Below are 22,662 nucleotides of genomic sequence, written 5' to 3' on the forward strand. Positions count from 1 at the left end.
AATAAAAAACTAAGTATGACTAAAATTACACTCTAATTATGCTTAGCATTCATAGCTAACCCAAAATGTGGTTAATTTGTCGTTCCTTTGGAGTCAGCTGGTGTAGTGAAATATAAACACCAAACATGGCAGAAGGCTCCATCCAGCCATCCGTTATCTACAGCCGCTTATCCTGTTCTACAGGGTCGCAGGCAAGCTGGAGCCTATCCCAGCTGACTATGGGCAAGAGGCAGGGTACACCCTGGATAAATCGCCAGGTCACCGCAGGGCCGACACAGAGACAAACAACCATTCACACCTACGATCAATTTAGAGCCACCAGTTAACCAAACCTGCATGTCTTTGGACTGTGGGGGGAAACCAGAGCAAACCCATGCAGACACGGGGAGAACATACAACCTCCACACAGAAAGGCCCTTGCCGGCCACTAGGCTCGAACCCAGAACCTTCTTGCTGTGAGGCAACAGCACTAACCACTACACCATCATGCCACACATGACAGAAGGCTAACTTAGCTAAATCACTAATAATAGACTCAATGTGACGAAAACTGCACTGTAATTACTTAGCAACAACTGCTAAAGAAATTAATGTTTGAATGAAATGAAATGAGATGGAAGTTCAGTAAATAGATGATGCTAAATGTAATTTAAGTGATTTTGAAGTTAATTAATATGAATGCTAAGTCTTTAATTACAAATTTACCAACAAACCTGAGGTAAACATTGATGTTCCCAAAAGTTTCATCTAATTTCTACTGCTGTTCTGTCTTGACATTGTTATCATTAGTTATGAATGTCTATATTTCCCAGTTGACTAGCCAGAGTTTTCAGGCTGAACTCTGTGGCTTGACCAACCTTTAGCCAAAAAGAGGCAAAACGCAGGGGGCTTTTCATTCGAGGAGCTACCTGGGCAGAATGCTGAGTCAGAAAGAAAGAAAGAAAGAAAGAAAGAAAGAAAGAAAAAGAAAGAAAGAAAGAAAGAAAGAAAGAAAGAAAGAAAGAAAGAAAGAAAGAAAGAAAGAAAGAAAGAAAGAAAGAAAGAAAGAAAGAAAGAAAGAACAGCACAGAGGAATGCACAGGCAGGGTGAAGAGAAACAGCACTCGTGGGACAAGAGGAGAGCCCTTCACAGTGAAAGTGTTATGTGAGTCCCTGAGTTCTGCAGCCCAGCAGGAGCCCAGCAATGTTTTAAGTCAAATCCAGCACAACATGACATGTCAAGGCTCCACTGTTTATTCATTTGGAGCTTTTTAGAAACGTCGCCGCAGGGAGACCGAAGTTCGGAAGCTGACAACCGTTTCAAAATACACTTTCTATTTCTTTCTGGTTTGGAGATGTCAGCTTTTTTCCTCCCATGCTGATTGTACAAGGAAAACATAACGCAGTAAATTTACCCAGTTAACACCTTATGTAAGTTATGAGATTGAAGTTCAGTGCAAAAGTTTGTAAACCCATTATTAAAAAGTGAACAAAAAAAAAAAAGAGATCAAACCCTAAATGAGGGTGTGGTCAAAGATACTGATCTGGGATTTTTAAAATATATATTTAAAAAAGGAATCAAGTTTTTTCTTTTAAAAAAGGAATCAAGTCTTCTTCCAGCTGCTCCTGTTAGGATCTCATGATCTACATATTTAATTTGGAATAGGTTTTTATACCGGATGCCCTTCCTGACGCAACCCTACCCAATCTACCTGGGGTTTCTTGTGCAACCCCAGTGGCTGGGTATTTTTACCTAATCTGCATGTCTTTAGACTGTAGGAGGAAACCAGAGCACCCGGAGGAACCCTAGAGAAGCAGCTTTGGAAATAAAAAGGTTGCCGGTTCAAATCCCTGGACCAGCAGGAATGGCTGAAGTGCCCTTGAGCAAGGCACCTAACCCTGGGTATGTTGTACATTGCTCTGGATAAGCATGTAATGACACGGGGAGAACATGCAAACTCCATACAGAAAGACCCCATCGGCCGTGAGGTTTGAACCCGGAACTTTCTTTTGTGACGCAATAGTGCTAACCACTGCACCACCATGCTGACTGAACCATAGAAATGGTTTTGGGTTCCATTTAACTAAACTTTCGTAAAATTAAAGGGGAAGAAAGGGCAATATATACGGTTGCTGATGTGACAAAGTAACGTATTCTTAAGTATTCTATCAAATTTATGTACTAGAAAACAACTAAATATCTTGGTAATTGTAAATATAATAGTTGGTACGCTAAACCGCACAAGAGTCGCCATTTTTAAAAGACCGTGACGTCAGCCCTACCCACTGCACTAGGAGAGAAGCGTGTAATTATGGCGTCGGGCGCATCAACTGAAAGCGACAGCTCTGTCGAATCGTATGAAGAGATCCAGCAAGACACACTGTAAGCAGGCTATGGCTTAGAAGGGTATCAGTTTGAACCTAGGAGAGGTACTCTCGACTCCGGTGATGACGAAAGAAGAGAAGAAAGCTCGAACTCGCTTGGTGTTTTTCAGTGGAAACGAGTGAAAAGACATGTCTGGAGGATCGTTATGCTTTCCATCAGTCCTGTTATTACACCCGAAAGCAACACACTGTGACATTGTGTAGCCGATCACTTACAATTCATCCTACTTTCCGATTCACACGTGCTATTCCCAACCTCAATCAGCCAACATAACTGGGCACATTCATACGTCATGAGTGTTACGCAGAGAAAATGAACGTGCATTCTGATTGGATAAAATTAATATCATGGCGGGCTGTTCAAACTGCGGAAATAGTTTGCTCGAGCTACTTTCAAAACACTATAACTTTCCAACCTTAGAACAAAAAACTTTTGTAAGTCTTGAATAAGGTTCGTCAATGTGTGTTTTATTGTTATATTTACTCTATATATTGCCCTTTCTTCCCCTTTAAACATTTTATTTAAAGTGCAGTGTATATTTAAAAAAAAGAAGCTTTATTCTTCTTTGTAATATCTCTATGACCAGATAAGGGAAAACCCTTCCGTCAAGCAGGAAACTGGAACAAGTGCAGGTAGCAAGTGGGGAACTGAAGAAACCTTGGATCTCACTCACCATAGGATTGGTTTGAGGAATTATTCAAGGCAATCATTTGGATTTGTTGCTTTACAGCACCACACTTAATTTGGAGAGAATTGAGCTCCATGGCGCATGTAGAAAATGAACAATCACCTGTCGCGTCGTCATTTGATAAGCTAGCCAAATAACTCAGGAAAATAGGCTTTAGCTCAATACTGATGGTCTGCTGATTGAATATGTCATTAAATATGTAACTGTACAGCCCATTGTAGGGGTGTTTGAAAGTGTGTGACCTTCTGAAACAGCAAGAGAAAGGTGGTTAAAGTCTTATTGTCTTAAATACCACCGTTACCACCACCACGACTACAGGTATGGGTGTAACCATGTTTCTCGTACTTCAATCATTTTATGATTGTAAAAATAACAAGCTGAGCTGTGGGGAAGCCATGGCCTAATGGTTAGAAAAGCAGCTTTGGGACCAAAAGGTTGTCAGTTCAATTCCTTGGACCAGCAGGAATGGCTGAACTGCCCTTGAGCAAGGCACCTGCTCCCCAGGTTGCTCTGGGTATGTTGTATGTCGCTCTGGATAAGAGAGTCTGCTAAATGCCATTAATGGAATGGAACCCAGAACTTTTGCTGTGTACACACACTTTTCCCACTGTTTCCCAGAGCATCACTGACCTCTGCTTGCTCGTGGTGATGTTGGATGGGTAACAGGTTGGTGGCGATGGAGGATCCAAGCACGGCCATGAGAGCCGCACCGTGATCTGATACCTTGGACTTCTGCCACACCACGGCCTGAAAAAAAAAAAAAAACATGGTAAAAATGGGTCAGGCTATTTTCTCCCATCCTAAAATAAGACCACCTGGGATTGAGTGCTGAGACATACACACAAATTATAAACAATTAACCTTCAGAAATCAGTAGTGAGCTTCCTCTTGTCTGTGGCAAATGACTGAAAACGACTATTGGTGAACCCAGCTTGCGTCTTGCATTCTTTCCCAACTTTGCCAAATTCTTCTTAGGTACCTGCAGGATTTACATGTACTACATAATAATTCATTCTGGAGATGGTGAACACTGGAAACTACTCTGAGAAAACAGTGAGCATGAACTGGCTTTAAGATCACTTTGTACACCTTCTGTAAATAGGAGTGCAGTTACATAAGAAATGCACACATATTTTCACACCCGTGCGTTTGCCTGTCACTGGCACTTCCAGTAGCCAGTAAATATATCCAAGGTGTTGATTTCTGCGGTGCATAGCACGCATCCCTGCTATGAAATACACAGTTTGATAAGTGTAAAAGGATCACTCTAGTAAACAGCTTTAAGAGAACTCGCGAAACCCAACACTCGATGAAGTGCGAAGTTTGTGATATGAGACACCGCTGGAGGTACAACACCGTCGCATGAAACGGCTGTATGTTCCTCTTTACACAATCTACAAACTCAAGCTAATTAAAACAACTGATATGAATAAAATCCTCAGATGCAGATCCTCATATAGCACTTTCTATCTGCAACACAACCACATGTTACAGTGATCCCATGCAATCTGCTATTTCACTTAAACTCAAGCCTGCAATCCTCACACCACTCTGTTTGGTACATTAGGCTTAGATGACAGCCTTAGGCCTTCAGCCATACCCTTATTTGAGTCGGCTTAGTGGCTAATCTTGTGGTCACGCTGCTAAATTTGGACAACGTCCAGGTTAAAGGACAACTCCAGTCATTTTCAACTTAACCTAGACTTACTGCAAATGTAGTGTATATTTGATTAGATGTAAAAATCATTCAATACATTTTCCTTTTTCTGAGAAGAAACCTGTTTAGCTGAAATTCAGTTATAATAGAAGTCTAGGGACAGTTATTGGGGGCAAGTGATTAGCAAGAAATGTGAAGAAATCATGAATGTACTTGATCATTTAAACAAAATGAAGGAATAATAAAATCTATAATTCATCAAGGGGCGGCACGGTGGTGTAGTGGTTAGCGCTGTCGCCTCACAGCAAGAAGGTCCGGGTTTGAGCCCCGTGGCCGGCGAGGGCCTTTCTGTGCAGAGTTTGCATGTTCTCCCCGTGTCCGCGTGCGTTTCCTCCGGGTGCTCTGGTTTCCCCCACAGTCCAAAGACATGCAGGTTAGGTTAACTGGGGACTCTAAATTGACCGTAGGTGTGAATGTGAGTGTGAATGGTTGTCTGTGTCTATGTATCAGCCCTGTGATGACCTGGCGACTTGTCCAGGGTGTACCCCGCCTTTCGCCCGTAGTCAGCTGGGATAGGCTCCAGCTTGCCTGCGACCCTGTAGAACAGGATAAAGCAGCTAGAGATAATGAGATGAGATGAGATAATTCATCATGTCAAAGGTTTTTCAGGAGGAACTTGTGGTTAGAGGGTGGCATGGTGGTGTAGTGGTTAGCGCTGTCGCCTCACAGCAAGAAGGTCCGGGTTGGAGCCCCGTGGCCGAAGAGGGCCTTTCTGTGCGGAGTTTGCATGTTCTCCCCGTGTTCACGTGGGTTTCCTCCGGGTGCTCCGGTTTCCCCCAGAGTCCAAAGACATGCAGGTTAGGTTAACTGGTGACTCTAAATTGACCATAGGTGTGAGTGTGAATGGTTGTCAGCCCTGTGATGACCTGGCGACTTGTCCAGGGTGTACCCCACCTTTTGCCCGTAGTCAGCTGGGATAGGCTCCAGCTTGCCTGCGACCCTGTAGAACAGGATAAAGTGGCTAGAGATAATGAGAGGAGAATGAGAACTTGTGGTTATGCGAATGTTATGCAAAGATTTTCTGTTATGTCTTTGACCCTACATTCACATCAGCAAGCGGCAGGAGATCGATCATCCACTTTCTATGTACCTGTGCATCATGTAGCTGTGATTTCAGCAACAATTTCAGTGACATTTAAATTGTCCTTAATTCTATGCAAATTAGGTATGACGTAGTAAAACGACAAATCAATGACAAAACAACTGGATCGATGCGATTCCTCAGACCAATCCAATGGCACAAAAATGAAAGAAAATCTTCGAACCATGTCCTGTCATAAACAACCTCTTTTTAAATGTGTACAAAGACATTACGAAGAAAAAGAAAGCTTGGAAGGAAGTAGCAGAGATCATCGGTGCCTATGGTGAGTGTATGTACTTAGTACGACTAGCTTGCTTTGCTAATCCACCCATGAAGCTAGGATGCAGTAGAACATGCCGCATGTAAATCAAACTTAAACACGTTTGAAACAAAGGTCATGTGGAGGTTGTATATTTTGACTAATACCATTTCTCACTGGATCTGAAAAAAAAAGCTGGACATGTTTTAAAAGCTCAACATCTACCCTTTGAATTTTCTATTCTTCTTTGGCTCTTTTCGTCTCGGAAGATGGTCAACAGCTTCTTCCATGTCTCGCGGCTTCAGTCAGTCACTGGTACTCTGTGCAGTCCTGGCTAAGCAGCGCCTCTCATGGCTAATGAGTCCAATGTTAGCATGGCAGGCTCTCCCGCAGAATGCACAGCAAAACATTTGACCGTCATTGTTCTCCTCTGTTCTTTTCTTGGTTATCTCCTTTCATGAGGACATGTCTTGCTTCCAAAACCCGCCTCTCTCGGGTAACCCTATACAGTCCCATACCAGTGTGTACTGCTGATCTCCATCTACTTCTGTCCATTGCTATATTTTCGCAGCTCTCTTTGCATATGGAGAAGTCTTGAAGGGTAGCTTTGCATACGTCTTTGTACCTCAGCTTGGGCCTTCCTCTGGGTCGACTCCCAATAGAGAGTTCGCCGTACAGTACTCTCTTTGGAAGCCTGTTGTCCTCCATCCTGCTCACATGGCCTAGCCAACATAGCCTGTTTCGCCGCAGGATCTCGAACAATGACGGTATGCCTGCTTGCTGGAGTACTTCTTCATTTGTGATTTTGTCCTGCCATTTTATGTTTAAAATCTTGTGCAAGCAACGTAGGTGGAAACTGTTTAGTCTTTTTTCTTGCCGTGAATAAACTGTCCATGTTTCACTGCCATATAGTAGAGTTGACAGTACACATGTGTTGTAGATCAGTACCTTTGTCTTTCTTGTCAGCTTCTGGTTCTCCCAAGCTCTCTTGCTTAGTTTCCCATAGGAAGCAGCAGCTCTACCAATCCTCACATTTATTTCTTCATCCAGAGAATTGGTACTTGCTGCAACTGATCCCAGGTAGGTAAACTTCTCAACTGTTCGAAGAGGATTTCCATGCAGTGTGATTGAAGGGAGGACTGCAGTGCCTTGCCCCATTACCTCCGTCTTCTTGACATTGATGTTAATGCAGAACAGATCACAGGCCCGGGCTAAATTGTCCAACAGTCCCTGCAGAGTTGCCTCCTCATGTGCCGTGAGTGCTGCATCATCAGTGAAAAGGAGTTCTCTGCACAACAGCTCAACAGTTTTACTTTTTGCCCTGAGTCTTGCCAGGTTAAACAGTGAGCCATCTGTATGTGGCCGGATATAAACGCCATCCTCGTTTCCATTGAAGGCAAAAACGGAGGAGTACAGCAAAGTAGATGCTGAAAAGAGTCGGTGCCAGCACACACCCCTGCTTAACTCCATTGCTGATGTCAAAACAGTCGGAGGTAGAGCCATCAAACTGAATACAGGCTTTCATGTCCTCATGAAAGGAGATAACCAGTTTCAGGAGTTTAGGTGGACATCCAATACTCGAGTACTTTGTAGAGGGCAGATCTGCAGACAGTATCGAACGCCTTTGTCAAGTTTACGAAGGCGATGTAAAGCGGCATACACTGCTCTCTACACTTCTCCTGTAGTTGTTGCAAGGTGAAGATCATGTCCATGGTAGACCGCCTTGCTTTAAAACCACACTGACACTCCGGGAGCACATGTTCTGCTAGCATCTGTAGGCGCTTGCGTACTATCTGTGCAATAGCCTTCCCTGTTATGCTCAGCAGTGAGATTCCCCTGAAACTGTTGCAGTCTCCTCGGTCACCTTTGTTCTTATAAAGGATCACAATCTTGGCATTGCACATTTTGTGAGGAATTTTGCCTTCTTCCCAACACTGTCGAAGGAGTTCATACAGATAGCACAGTATTACCTCCTTGTTTTCCTTCAGGACTTCTGCCGGTATGCCATCCTGACCAGGTGCCTTGCTGCTGGGTAGAGCACTCAGCGCCTCGAGAAGTTCACTCTCCTCAGGCATCACATCCAACTCTGCTATACTGGTAGGACCTCATCCAGTCCGGGTTTCTCTGGTATTTCTTCTGAGTACAATTCAGAGTAATGTTCCACCCATCTTTCAAGCTGTTTGGATTTGCCAGTTATTACTTGTCCCTCCTTTGACTTCAATGGTGCAGTCTTAGAGACCCTCGGGCCGAGAGCTATTTTCATGAGACTGTGCATCGTGCCTACATCACCCCTATCTGAAGCAGATTGAATGGAAGAGCACAAATCTGTCCAGTACTGGTTTGCACACTTCCTAGCTTCCCTCTGTGCCTCTGATCTTGTGTAACAAAGACAAAGGCTTGTGATGGGTTTATTTTGTGTTCAAACATTGCCACCCTTTTAGCATCAAGCAAGGGCATAAGAGGACCGGTGTATGCCTCAACCCAGTCCTTGCCTGCCTGTCTCTTTTTTCCACAACTGGCAACTGCACTGTCGTAGATGCGCTTACTCAGTGTATGCCACACTTCATCGACTGTGCCGCCAGTCACACGCTCTTGCATTCTCTGAGAGAACTCCCTAGAAAAAGTTTCCTTTCTCTCCAGCTCCCTGGCTACCATAGCACTGACTCGGGGCCTAGCCTCTGGTCTCTGCCTATGGATGCATTTATGTGTGATCTCCACTGTGCTGGCTACTAGTGAGTGATCTGTGTCACAATCTGCGCTGTGAAAGGAGCGGGTTACCTTGACAGTGTTCAGATGTTGTTTACGGGTGATTATCAAGTCCAGCTGATGCCAATGTTTGGACCTTGGGTGGCACCATGATACTCTCCGACACGCCTTCACTCCAAACATTGTGTTAGTGATGACGAGCTCCCTCTCTGAGCAGAATTCATTTCAGAACTGATCAAAATTAGCTCATGTTTTAAGTCGTTCAAATTCTGTAAAGCTGCTTTGCGGCAATGTTTATTGTTAAAAGCGCTACACAAACTTGACTTGACTTGAACTCCAAAAGTCTCTGTCCATTCTCGTTTATCTTCCCAACACCAAAGTGACCAAGTGATACGGGCCAAGTGTCATGGTCTCTGCCTACCCGTGCGTTAAAATCACCAAGGATATAGAGCTGTTCTCCTTGTGGGATTGAAGTAAAGACCTGACCGAGCATTTAGTAGAAACTGTCTTTCAACTCTACCGGTGCAGTAAAGGTTGGTGCATATACATTGATGAAATTGACATAACCTCCAGCCGAATTTAGCTGCAATGACATCATGCGTTCCGAGATCCCAAAAGGTGTAGTTATGGATTGAACAAGGGTGTTTCTCACAGCAAAACCAACACCATACCACCGAGGCTGATTAACTTCCAGTCCTTTCCAGTAGAAGGTGAAATTTGCTTCCCTCAAACACCCATCTTCAGCAATCCTTGTTTCTTGGAGAGCAACAATGTCCATCTGCAGTTTCTGAAGTTCCTCATCAATGAGAGCAGTCTTTCTAATTTCTCCATGTCTGATGTCGATGTTGTCAAATCCGGGTAACATAGTTCTCACATTCCACGTTCCAATACGCAAGTACTTCTTTCTATTCTTGGTAATGGGTACAGTTTTTCATCTGTCATTCGACTTTTGGTCTATCCTCATGCACCCTGTGAGGCGGACAGACGTGACGGGTCGACACCTTACTGGCCTGGGGCTGCTAGGCTTTGGCGGGCGGTAGTCGTATCCTATGCAGCTAAACAGCCACTCCCACCGTCAAAAACGGCCCGTGGCGTCCTCCCTCGCGCCAATTTGGGAGAACTGCCGTTTCCCGCTGAGATAACGGACCTCTGCTGTGCCGGGGCATACTAGGGAGCAGTGCCTTGCCCATAGTACACCACCCCCCACTCGACTCTAAGAACTCACTCCGAAGGAGAGACAAGGTCTATACGTCTGAAGCATCCCTAGAGCTGCAGGAGATATCAGAAGATGCCTGTGGATCACTCCACACCAACGACTGCCTACGGGTCCCTCCCTCCGGAGTTTTGATCAGGGTTTACTCCCTTAGCCTTGGCCTAAACAGGCAAAACCTACAGAATTTTCTATTATAAGGCTATTATAATTAATTCTCTCCACACTCACTGGCTATGAGCAATCGTGAGCTCTGGACTGGCTACTCTACTACTAGGATATCAGCTCATACACCGTGAGTAAAGAAAAACAAAATGGCGGAGCATGTTGCTGAACCAACCGGGGACAAAATAAAAACTCTACTCGAAAACAAAACAGCAAAAATTATCATCAAATATTTAAAAGAATCAGAAATAGCTAAAAGAATATAGTCGTGTGTCCCCCCAATATCTCCTGTTCCACACTCCAGCCTGGTCGGTGGCGGTAATGCACCAACAGCCAAAAAACCTAAACCCCCAAGAAACCCCCCCCAAAAATTAAAAAAAGCAACAAAATATAGAATAAAATATTTGATGGTAAGAACGTATCTTTTTTTATTTTTCAAGATTATTGTAGCATTTTTCACAAATTGCTACTGTCATTTTGCCAGTTTCTTTGCATTCTAAACAGAAATTATTTTGTCAGACATTTTGTATAACATTTTTATTTATTGAATTTGCAAAAAATAGAAATGCTCAGTTTCTCAAATCCAGTGAATGTGGCTATAATAAAAGTTATTCCACTCAATCTTGTACATGGCTTAATGCCAACTCAGTGCTATGCGCCTCGTCAGCTATCCGCTCATGTACAACTCGATTTCATGAAAAAACTGTTAAATATTCTGTTAGAATCTACAGATATGGCGATTAAACAAACAAACGTTGGTTTTCCTTTAAAATGTGATTCTGTCCATATATTTTAACATATTTGTCTACAAGTAACTTTATTTTCTCTCAGGTACATCTGTCATCAACAATAACCAAAATTAACATCACCAGGGACTGGATTTCAAGTTCAGCTGTCCAGGAAAGCAGGGAAGGAATTGGTGGAGGAACATTTCCTCGGTATGAGTATGCTGTCAGGATTTAAGCAATGTCTTGGCAGGATATTATCTCTGACTAATGAGGTCAGGTGATTGAAAGTAGGGATGGATAAATGATAAAACGATAAAACAATATTGAGAGACGTAGCCACAAACAAAAATCGCCATTTTTAGATGGGAACATCATTTTAAATATTTTCTGAAACTTTTCTTTTCAAAAAAAATCTACACTCACCAGCCACTTCATTAGGAACACCCACCCATCCACCTGTTTTACCCAGTTATCTACAGTGGTGCTTGAAAGTTTGTGAACCCTTTAGAATTTTCTATATTTCTGCATAAATATGACTTAAAACTACATCAGATTTTCACACAAGTCCTAAAAGTAGATAAAGAGAACCCAGTTAAACAAAATGAGACAAAAATATTATACTTGGTCATTTATTTATTGAGGAAAATGATCCAATATTACATATCTGTGACTGACAAAAGTATGTGAACCTTTGCTTTCAGTATCTGGTGTGACCCCCTTGTGCAGCAATAACTGCAACTAAACGTTTCCAGTAACTGTTGATCAGTCCTGCACACCAGCTTAGAGGAATTTTAGCCCATTCCTCCATACAGAACAGCTTCAACTCTGGGATGTTGGTGGGTTTCCTCACATGAACTGCTCGCTTCAGGTCCTTCCAAAACATTTTGATTGGATTAAGGTCAGGACTTTGACTTGGCCATTCCAAAAACATTAACTTTTTTCTTCTTTAACCATTCTTTGGTAGAACGACTTGTGTGTTTAGGGTCATTGTCTTGCTGCATGATCCACCTTCTCTTGAGCTTCAGTTCATGGACAGATGTCCTGATATTTTCCTTTAGAATTCGCTGGTATAATTCAGAATTCATTGTTCCATCAACGACGGCAAGCCATCCTGGCCCAGATGCAGCAAAACAGGCCCAAACCATGATACTACCACCACCATGTTTCACAGATAGGATAAAGTTCTTATGCTGGAATGCAGTGTTTTCTTTTCTTCAAACATAATGCTTCTCATTTAAACCAAAAAGTTCTATTTTGGTCTCAATCGTCCACAAAACATTTTTCCAGTAGCCTTCTGGCTTGTTCACATGATCTTTAACAAACTGCAGACAAGCAGCAATGTTCTTTTTGGAGAGCCATGGCTTTCTCCTTGCAACCCTGCCATGCACACCATTGTTGTTCAGTGTTCTCCTGATGGTGGACTCATGAGGCCTTCAGTTGCTTAGAAGTTACCCTGGGGTCCTTTGTGACCTCACCGACTATAACATGCCTTGCTCTTGGAGTGATCTTTGTTGGTCGACCACTCCTGGGGACAATGGTCTTGAATTTCCTCCATTTGTACACAATCTGTCTGACTGTCCAAACTCTTTAGAGATGGTTTTATAACCTTTTCCAGCCTGATGAGCATCAACAACGCTTTTTCTGAGATCCTCAGAAATCTCCTTTGTTCATGTCATGATACACTTCCACAAACATGTGTTGTGAAGATCAGACTTTGATAGATCCCTGTTCTTTAAATAAAACAGGGTGCCCACTCACACCTGATTGTCATCCCATCGATTGAAAACACCTGACTCTAATTTCACCTTCAAATTAACTGCTAATCCTAGAGGTTCACATATTTTTGCCACTCACAGATATGTAATATTGGATCATTTTCCTCAACAAATATATGACCAAGTATAATATTTTTGTCTAATTTGTTTAACTGGATTCTCTTTATCTACTTTTAGGACTTGTGAAAATCTGATGATGTTTTAGGTCATATTTGTGCAGAAATATAGAAAATTCTAATGGGTTCACAAACTTTCAAGCACCACTGTAATCAGCCAATCCCTAGACAACAGCACAATGCATCAAATCATGCAGAAACAAATCAAGAGTTTCAGTCAATGTTCACTTCAAATATCAGAATGGGAAAAATTGTGATCTCAAAGTGTGACTTTCACTGTGGCATGGGTGTTGGTTTGAGCCAGATGGACTGGTCGGAGTATTTCAGAAACTGCTGATCTCGTGGGGGTTTCACACACAACAGTCTCTAGAGTTTATACAGAATGATGCGAAAAACAAAAAAACACTGAGAGAGTGAGTGACAGTTCTGTGGGTGGGAACAAACGCCTTGATAAGAGAGGTCGGGGAAAATGGCCAGATGTGTAACTGGTTTGAGCTTTTTTTGACAGGAAGGATATAGTAACTCATAGAATCACTCTTCACAACCGTGGCAAGCAGAAAAGCTTCTCAGCATGCAACAATAGAAGACTACATTGGGTTCCACTCCTGCAGCCAAGAACAGGAATCTTAGAATCAAGAACAAGTTCCTATTAAAGTGGCCAGTGAGTGAATATATATATAAATTTAGATAAAATATATAAATGCAAAAAAATGTATTATATACAACCAAAGTGGTGTTGTGACATGCATGTGAAGGTCAGCAGGTAAGCTATAGTCTGCATGCTGCTGCACTGTGGTGAGACCAACAGGAACTTTTTGTAGATATATTACGCCACCAAGTGGCCAAAGACATTATTACAGCTCAAAAACAACGTCCCAGACAGTGCACGGGGACACACAAAAAAATCTCATCTCATCTCATTATCTCATCTCATCTCATTATCTCTAGCCGCTTTATCCTTCTACAGGGTCGCAGGCAAGCTGGAGCCTATCCCAGCTGACTACGGGCGAAAGGCGGGGTACACCCTGGACAAGTCGCCAGGTCATCACAGGGCTGACACATTGACACAGACAACCATTCACACTCACATTCACACCTACGGTCAATTTAGAGTCACCAGTTAACCTAACCTGCATGTCTTTGGACTGTGGGGGAAACCAGAGCACCCGGAGGAAACGCACGCAGACACGGGGAGAACATGCAAACTCTGCACAGAAAGGCCCTCGCTGGCCACGGGGCTCAAACCCGGACCTTCTTGCTGTGAGGCAACAGCGTTAACCATTACACCACCATGCCGCCCCTCACAGAAAAAAATCATAAAAATAAAAAAATAAAAAAAAAAAACAATGAATATTTCTGAACAATTGCATAAACTGTTCAGGGTCAAAGTGAGAATATTTATCCATTACAGTGGATGTAGGTTTAAAAAAAAAAGAAAGAAAGAAATTCCACCCACGCCATTTCAGATGATCAAAAGTTCAGTTCATTTAAATTTGTATATTTCTGCCACAGCAAAGCAAAGCAGATTGACAGAAATCTGCCTGTGACATGAAAGAACATACTGTATTGATTAATATTGATTAATAACGTAGGAATTATAAAAGGTAGAGACTTGCCTTGAATTTTCACAGAAAAATTTCACGATTTCAAATCCACTTGTACTGTACAGTAACTGCACATCTCAGCAGAAAACAATACTTTTATTTATTCTAGTTTAAAGGTAATCATGAAATTTAAGACCTAAAGCTTTCAACCAATCCTGTGTTTCAGTATTCAGTTCCTACATTTATCAGAAAGCTGCTGTTACCAAACATTGAGACCAAATGATCAAATACTGGATGGATCCAATTTTCATCTCAGTAGTAGAAACAGGATATCTTGCCTATTTGTCTTTGTTGATTTGTTGCTTGAATGATGTGCTGGAGAATACAACCAATCCAACAACAACAAAAAATATAATTCAGTTACTTAAGCCGGCTTTAGACTGCATGATTATCAGCTTGATTTTGTTTCCGTCAAAGAAAAATTGCACAATTCTTTAGATGCGAGTTGAGATCGATGGTCTCAGCACAATGCATAAAATCATGCAGATACAAATCAAGGGCTCCAGTTAACGTTCACTTCAAACATCAGAAAGGGAAAAATCGTGATCTCAAAGTGTGACTTTCACTGTGGCATGGGTGTTGGTTTGAGTCAGATGGACTGGTTTGAGTATTTTAGAAACTGCTGATCTCCTGGGGTTTTCACACACAACAGTCTCTAGAGTTTATACAGCAGAGGGGAACCATCAGGGCCTTCTAGACCTTCAGAGAAGGCCCACACATATCAGCATTGCAAATGTTATATTTAATTTCTTTCATAATTTCATTATAATTATTCTCTTCTAATTTGGCCTCATTTTCTATCAAATTTCCTTCAGAAATGAAATGGTTACTATCCTGAAAACATTAAAATAAAGTTTTCCAATGAGATTTTTTTGTTTGTTGTCTCTAGGCAAGAGTTTAGAGCTGGCTCACTCATTGGTTAGGATTTCATTGCTGGGACAGAAGGCCATGGCAGTGTATGTTTATGTAGGAAGTGACAGATGAATTAACCCATCAGATTGATTTATAGTGGGAGGGACCAAAAATTTATCACCCTCGGCCTTCTCGAGGGCGAGCTTAACCGAGAGTTGGCGCCATTAGCACAGTAGTGCAGGTGTAGCGTTCATCAGTAGTGTTAGCAAATGCTAATAAAACAGTCAAACCAGTGCTATCGAGAGCAAGTAGCACAGGCTAACGATTGAGAAACTAAGATTTCTGTCTCTAGACTCTTCTTCCATGCACACTCGTCCCAGTATTTTTCACTCAGACTTAAGTATTCATTTCCCTGTGTAATTTACTTAGTTGCTTTTAAAATCAACATTGACACACAACGGAGCTACCTGGCAGCCTGCCACTAATCCCTAGCAAAATCCTTTGCCCTGTTGCATTTTTGGTGTGTCTGGCTAAGTTTTGGCTGGGCTGAAGTCCCAGCTCTAAGGGCCCGTTTACACGAGGACGCTGTCGGGTAAAAATGACTAAATATTTTATCGGAAGTGCCTTTCGTCTACACGGGGACGGCGTTTCCGAGGCTGAAAAACGGAAAAAATTGAAAACGCCTTCCAGAGTGGATAAGTTAAAAACAGCCCCCGTTGCATATCCGTCTAAACTACCCAATACGCGAAACTCTGCTCGGATCTGCTCACGTCGGGTACGCGTTTACGTCATACATATGTCATATACTGTACATGCCAGCCCGGGAAGTAAGAAAGTAAGTAAAAAAGTAAGAGCATGTCTGATTACATCGATCCAACGGACCTTCAAGCTGCTCTGGCAGCTTTAATAAACGTCCAGGAGTCCTTCGAACATCTATACCGAATCTGCACATATACCGTTAATGAACAGAGGCGGGTATAGTATGCTCTTACTTTTTTACTTACTTTCTTACTTAGCATAGCCAGAGTAGTCAAAGTTTTCGAGGCGCAGATGTGCAGATCAGACAAGACGGAAGACGTTGCGCATGCGTGCAGACATAGCGGAGGTCTTTCACAGCACCACCTAGCCGCCTGGCATGCACATCCAATTGAATTCCACACATTTATGCGTCACCGTATAGACGCAGATTTCCTCCTTGAAAACGGTCGTGTAGAGGTGGAAAAAAGTGAGAATGAAAACGGACTTTTGCGTTTTTGTTTCAGACCGTCCCCGTGTAAAGTGGGCCTAATAGTAGCAGTTCACCACTGTTACTGGGACGAGTGTGCATGGAAGAAGAGTCTGGAGACAGAAATCTTAGTTTCTAAGTCGTTAGCCTGTGCTACTTGCTCTCGATAGCACTGGCTTGACTGTTTTATTAGCATTCGCTAACACTACTGATGAACGCTACACCTGCACTACTGTGCTAACGGCGCCAACTCTCGGTTAAGTTCACCCTCGAGAAGGCCGAGGGCGATAAATTGTTGGTCCCTCCCACTATGAATGGTGCGAAAAACAAAAAAAAACATTGAGTAAGAGAGCGACAGTTCTGCGGGTGAAAACAAACACCTTGTTGCAGAGATGCCTACCCCAAATTTTGAATTTCAGTATTCTTGAAAACATTTTTCAGTATTTTGGAATGACTTTCAGTAACATTAATTTATGCGCATTTCCATTATAAAGAGGTATATATACCAATATGTTTAACATTTAAATTATTAAAAAGCTGTTTTGTGTGAATTGAATAAACAAAACATGAGCAGCCATCTCAATTGAATTTCCACTCAACAAATTTCTAGAGCATACAATAGATCACATTTTTCTAAATACAATAGTGTTCCCTGTTTGCAGACATTACGGTTGACTACCAATCATTGGTATTGAATATAACTCCTCAAAAGTATTATATTATATTGCCTGGCAAAATGTTCTACCTGTTAACGGATTCTAATAAAATTTTTAAAAAATTTCTTATTTCATGCCAAAGAGAGTCCGACATTGTTATCTTAATGTCCCAATATATAAATACTTCAGCATAATGCTTCAGATGAGACATTGAATAAAATGACATTTATAATTGTATTTAAAACAGTGGAATGATCAATTTTTTTGCCACAATCCCAACAGCGCTAATCATAAAATTCTGTTTTTGATCATACTACATGTACATTTGTACTTGCAACACTGAAAAGACTTTGAATTAAAGAAGTACAGCCAGTGTTTGATATTTCAGTGAATAAAAATCATACATGTAAAAAGAAACTGAATAAGTTTAACTCACATTTCATGGCACTAATCGGCAAGTTCAACTCCAAGCATAGGTCAACCATCACCGCTTCAGCACGTGTCACGTTCCGTGTCTTTTCATCCACAGATTTCGTAAAAAACTGCTGGATACCCCCAGATTTACTTTCCGCCTGACTCACCATTTCAGCATACTCCATATGTTTTTTGGAGTTGACATGCCGCCTGCAGTCATCGCGACCACCATGAGTGATGTTAATGTCAGTTCTACACAGTTTGCAGTGCGCGTATCCATTGCCCTTTTGACTGGGTGTAATGCACGGCCATTCTACCGTATATCGTGGGAGGAACACCTGAGACCTGTGCTTCACTTGTCCCGATACTGAGCGTTTTATTTCCACGACTGAGAAGCAGCACCATGCGTGTGATGTCGAGCGAAAATAGCGCGAACAAATGTGCGGTATCTGCGCATGTCACACACAGCATGTGCGGTATCTGCGCACATAGACGCCGCATTGAGCTGGTGGCCCATTGCTGGGATACGTCAGAGTGTCCGCCATATTTGATGTGGCAAATCTTCCCCGTAAACCAATGCAAGTAAATGGACTGAACTTCATAAAGCCCCTTTCTACAATAATATTTAACTCGATGCCTTTTATTCACCCATTAACACACACACGTATATGAGTGATTCCACGCTTATGGGTACTGAAATGGGGACATGAACTTATTCACCTAAAACCATTTCTTTTTTTACCATCAGGTCACAAAACATGTAATCTTTAATGAATGATATGTTAAAAAATAACTTTAATTTTCTGAGATGTAATAAAAACATATTTATATGCCAAAGTCAAGCCTATGAGTTCCAAAATGATGTCTGTTACATTACTTCTGTTACGATTGTCCATCTCGCGTCTGTTACAAATTAATTACAATCTAGCTATATACCATGTTAATCTTATTGAAAGAATGTGTATGTTTATTCTACTACACATGTTTATTAATTATATTTGCTAAAACATCACCTTCCTATGTTTCAAAAAGTAATTCTACATTGTTAAAATTGAGAATATATATGTCCACAACACTTCTGTTGCGTTCTGACTTTGGCATATGTTTTTATTACATCTCAGAAAATTAAAGTTATCTTTTAACATATCATTCATTAAAGATTACATGTTTTGTGACCTGATGGTAAAAAAAAGAAATGGTTTTAGGTGAATTTTTAAAAATAAGTTCATGTCCCCATTTCAGTACCCATAAGCGTGGAATCACTCATATATTTGGAAAACAAACAGGCATCAAAACAACATATATAACTTTTAATGTGATGCTTATAAATAGTGTGCGAAATACCCGTCAATATTCCGTAGGAGGTGTAACCTAAATTTCCTCAACATGCAGCAGGCCACTTTTTTTTTTTTTTTATTCCGCTGCTTCTATCGTAGGCTACTAACGATATCTACACATCAAGGCATGTTTTGGAGCTCAGCGGGGCTCGTGTAGAATAATGTGCTGTGCTTACGCTGCTGAAGCCGTGCCGTCTCCGCATCACTTTCATTAAATGCCGTGCAGATAGGCTATAAAATGTCTCCAAAAACGATTTTTGCAATATACAGTGCTCTTTGGAAAAAAAATCAATTAAACCATATTACAATGGGATTGCTCCATGTGATTGCTTCACAGTCTGACATGCTTCCAATCTCTTCTATTTTTGAGTGTGCCATCACCATCTGACAGCTGGTGGTGAAATTGGTTGGGTGGGCTATGAAATAAATTATATTATATTCGTTGTTTGGAGACAGGTTTCACCAAGCGGCTATTATGCACAAGACTTCATATTAGCCACAAAGTCAGAAAAATCTGTTCGTAAAATTACGTTATAATGACCAAATACAATGAAAAGTATTTTTCCAGTCTCACCTGTGAAAGGTAATCCCATGTGATCTCGTTTGGACGGTAAACCTGTTGGTACAGTTAAACGCAGCACATGAATGAGGCATCTTTATTCTCCACTTTGCCCCATCCAATATGGCGGCGAGGATGACGTATGATTCTACGCGGAAGGCAGCGTCTATGTTTATATGTCTATGTCTGCGCATGTCACACACAGCATGTGCGGTATCTGCGCATGTCACACACAGCATGTGTGGTTGTCGTAAAAATAAATAGCCGTGAATCGCGCATGGATTGAAAAAGTCGCTTGGACATTTAAAAACAACTCACTGGAATTTTTTAAGACTTTATAATAATTCCGTACAGAATAACACTGCCGTAACATCGTATTTACGTAACTTTTCCGTACAAAATACGGCCAATCCGTACTAGTAGGCATCTCTGTTGTTGATAAAAGAAGTCAGAGGAAAATGGCCAGATTGGTTCAAGCTTTTTTGCCAGGAAGGATATAGTAACTCATAGCAACTCTTTACAATGGTCATGAGCAGAAAAGCATCTCAGCATGCAACAAGCACATTGGGTTCTACTGCAGCCAAGGACAGGAATCTTAGAATCAAGCACAAGTTCTTATTAAAGTGACTGGGTGAGTGTATAATGTTTGTGTTTGCACAAGTCCGTGCTCCACATCACGCTGAGAACAAATGTTATCTCACAGCCTGTTACAGATCATCTTATACAGTATGATACTGTGCTGTGTATTTCATCAGGACACCAATTATGTAAAAGAAGAAAGGAAAAATGCAAGCTTTATCTAATGACACTGAAGGGAAACTGCCACTCGGAGAAAGTGTGAGCCAAACCTTATTGTGTGTGAGCACAATCCTCAGCTCAGGCTTGATGATGGCAAAAGCCATGATCAGATCTTGCACCTTCTTCAGCTCGTCTTTGCACTTCTTGCTGTTGGAGTAATATTGTCTCCTGACAGGGAGATTCTTGAATAGTTTCAGTGCACACACAGTGGTACCTGTGGAAAGATGCCAAGATATTTTCCTGTGGTGCTATGTGATCTTTCTTTCATATTTTTTTAACGTAAATGAAACACACTCACCTTGGCCAAGGTGCGAGGGCCGCTGCGAGACCACACACCCCTGGAAGTCGAGTGTGTACTGAGTGCTGACTTCATCGTCAGCTGTTTTAGTGGTGATAATGACCTGGAGGTGATGATAACATCGATTTTTTTTTTAATGGATGGTTATATCATCAAACAGCACAGATGAACACTCTGGGTATTTTAAACACACTTATGCACATATCAATTTAAAATAATATATTATATTGATTTCTGGCTTCATGTTCTGCTGGGTTTTCCAATTTCCTGTCCTTTTTTTTTTCTTTTTTTAAAATACAGCTTCAGCTATTCCAATTCAGATCCAAACAAGGCCATGTCAGGATTTCAGGATTTACACTAATTCCAAATTGTAATTACTCTTTCCTTCACTGACATCCAAACAATCTTTTTGACAAATGACGGAGTTCTGTTTAAAGACGCTAACCTCACTGAGTGTTACAGATGAGCTAAAAAGATGTCTGTTACCTCAGAAACAGTGCATATGGATCCGAGAGCTTCTCCTCTAAAGCCGTATGTCTCGAGACGCTCTAGATCGTCGTGGCAGGAGATTTTAGACGTGTAATGTTTTATTGCCATCACAGGAGCATCAGCAGCTTTGATTCCAGAGCCATTGTCTCGCACCTCAATGCGATCCAAACCATAATTCTCCTAGGATTAAAACACAACCTTATTACTGTTAGGACTGGGACTGTTTTGGCCTCTAGAGGCTGCTGTTATGTTTATCTTGTCATGGTTGTTTTGGCCTCTAGAGGCCACCACTGTGTTTTGTGTTTGTCTTGATTGCCTGTTTCCTGCCCCGCCCTGTTCCTTAATGAGTTTGTGTATAAATACCCCTCTGTTTGTTCCCCTAGTCACAGAGTCTTTATGCTATGTTGTCTAGTGCTAGTTTCCTCTGTCCCACGTATCTTGCCTGTGCCCTTGTGTTTTTGCTTTCTTTGGACTTTGTATTTTTGATCTTCATTTTTGCCTTTCCTTTTGTTTTTTGGGACTTTGAACCTTTGGATATTTTTATTTTTGGTCATCTTCTGAGCTTTTGGATTTTCTTTTTGTTTTTTCCATCGGATTGTATATATTGTAAATAAACTGTTTTTTGATACTCTACCTATGCCTCACGCCTCTGCACTTAAGTCATCCCCCTGGTGGCCTAGTGGGGGTTTGCTGGATTATCACAGCAGCTGGATTATACCAGCGACCTGGGTTCGAATCCCAGCAAAACCCTAACAGAAAGACTCCGTCATGACCGACTCAGCAGAGGCTTCTTCAACTGTCTACCCGGCTAACCTTCAGGGAATGATGGCCGCATTAACACGCCTTGGATCCACCATGGACACTCATGGATGGACTCTTGCAAGCCAATGTGAGACCCTTGCTCGCCACGATTGAGAATTTGAGAAAAATTGAGAAAACCCTGGCACAGCTGACTTCTCTTCCAGTGCCTCCTGCCATGCTGCCTCCCTCACCTTGCGAACCCAGCCACAGAGGTATGATGGCAAGCACAGTGAGTGTCGGTTGTTCCTTACCCAGTGCCAACTCACCTTTGAGCTCCAGCCTACCACCTACACTATGGATCGCCGCAAGATTGCTTTTGTGATAGCCTTGTTAGCTGGTAAGGCACGAGCTTGGGCAACAGCCATCTGGCAGAGACAGGGACCCGAGTGCTCTGATTTCCAGCTGTTTACGGAGGAGATGCTTTGTGTCTTCGATCAAGCAGACATCAGCAAAGACGCAGCCAGAAAGCTCATGTCCATCTGGCAAGGAGGAAGCGTCACAGACTACGCCATCTCGTTCCGGACGCTCGCAGTAGTAAGTGGATGGAACGAGACTGCCCTGGTTTCAGCCTTTCACCATGGTCTGTCTGACCTCATCAAAGACGGTCTGGCCTCTATCGGATGCCCAAGTGACCTCGAAACACTGATTTCTCATGCCATTCGTCTGGACAACAGGATTAGAGAACGCCGCCAAGTCCTGAGTCTCCCCGGCCTCACTGCCTCAACATGGAGCCCGTCTACCTCCTCCAGTGACTGTCCAGAACCCATGCAAGTGGGCCGTACTCGCCTCTCCGCATCTGAGAGGGAGCGCAGAAGGAGG

General features: G+C 42.1%; 1 protein-coding gene across 5 annotated transcripts in view; it reads right to left on the reverse strand.

The window, feature by feature from the left end:
* pms1 (PMS1 homolog 1, mismatch repair system component) overlaps positions 1 to 22,662 on the reverse strand; it is a 94,026-nt gene that overhangs the window by 48,413 nt on the left and 22,951 nt on the right. For all 5 annotated transcript variants that reach the window (XM_060929019.1, XM_060929017.1, XM_060929020.1 and 2 more), the window contains 4 exons: positions 21,040 to 21,222; positions 20,554 to 20,656; positions 20,306 to 20,469; positions 3,684 to 3,800 (listed from right to left, as the gene is read on the reverse strand). In XM_060929019.1, coding sequence (XP_060785002.1) covers positions 3,684 to 3,800; positions 20,306 to 20,469; positions 20,554 to 20,656; positions 21,040 to 21,222 — 567 coding nt within the window. The remainder of the gene's footprint in view (positions 1 to 3,683; positions 3,801 to 20,305; positions 20,470 to 20,553; positions 20,657 to 21,039; positions 21,223 to 22,662) is intronic.

The sequence above is a fragment of the Neoarius graeffei genome, chromosome 9 (assembly GCF_027579695.1).
Source record: "Neoarius graeffei isolate fNeoGra1 chromosome 9, fNeoGra1.pri, whole genome shotgun sequence".
Lineage (NCBI taxonomy): Eukaryota > Metazoa > Chordata > Actinopteri > Siluriformes > Ariidae > Neoarius > Neoarius graeffei.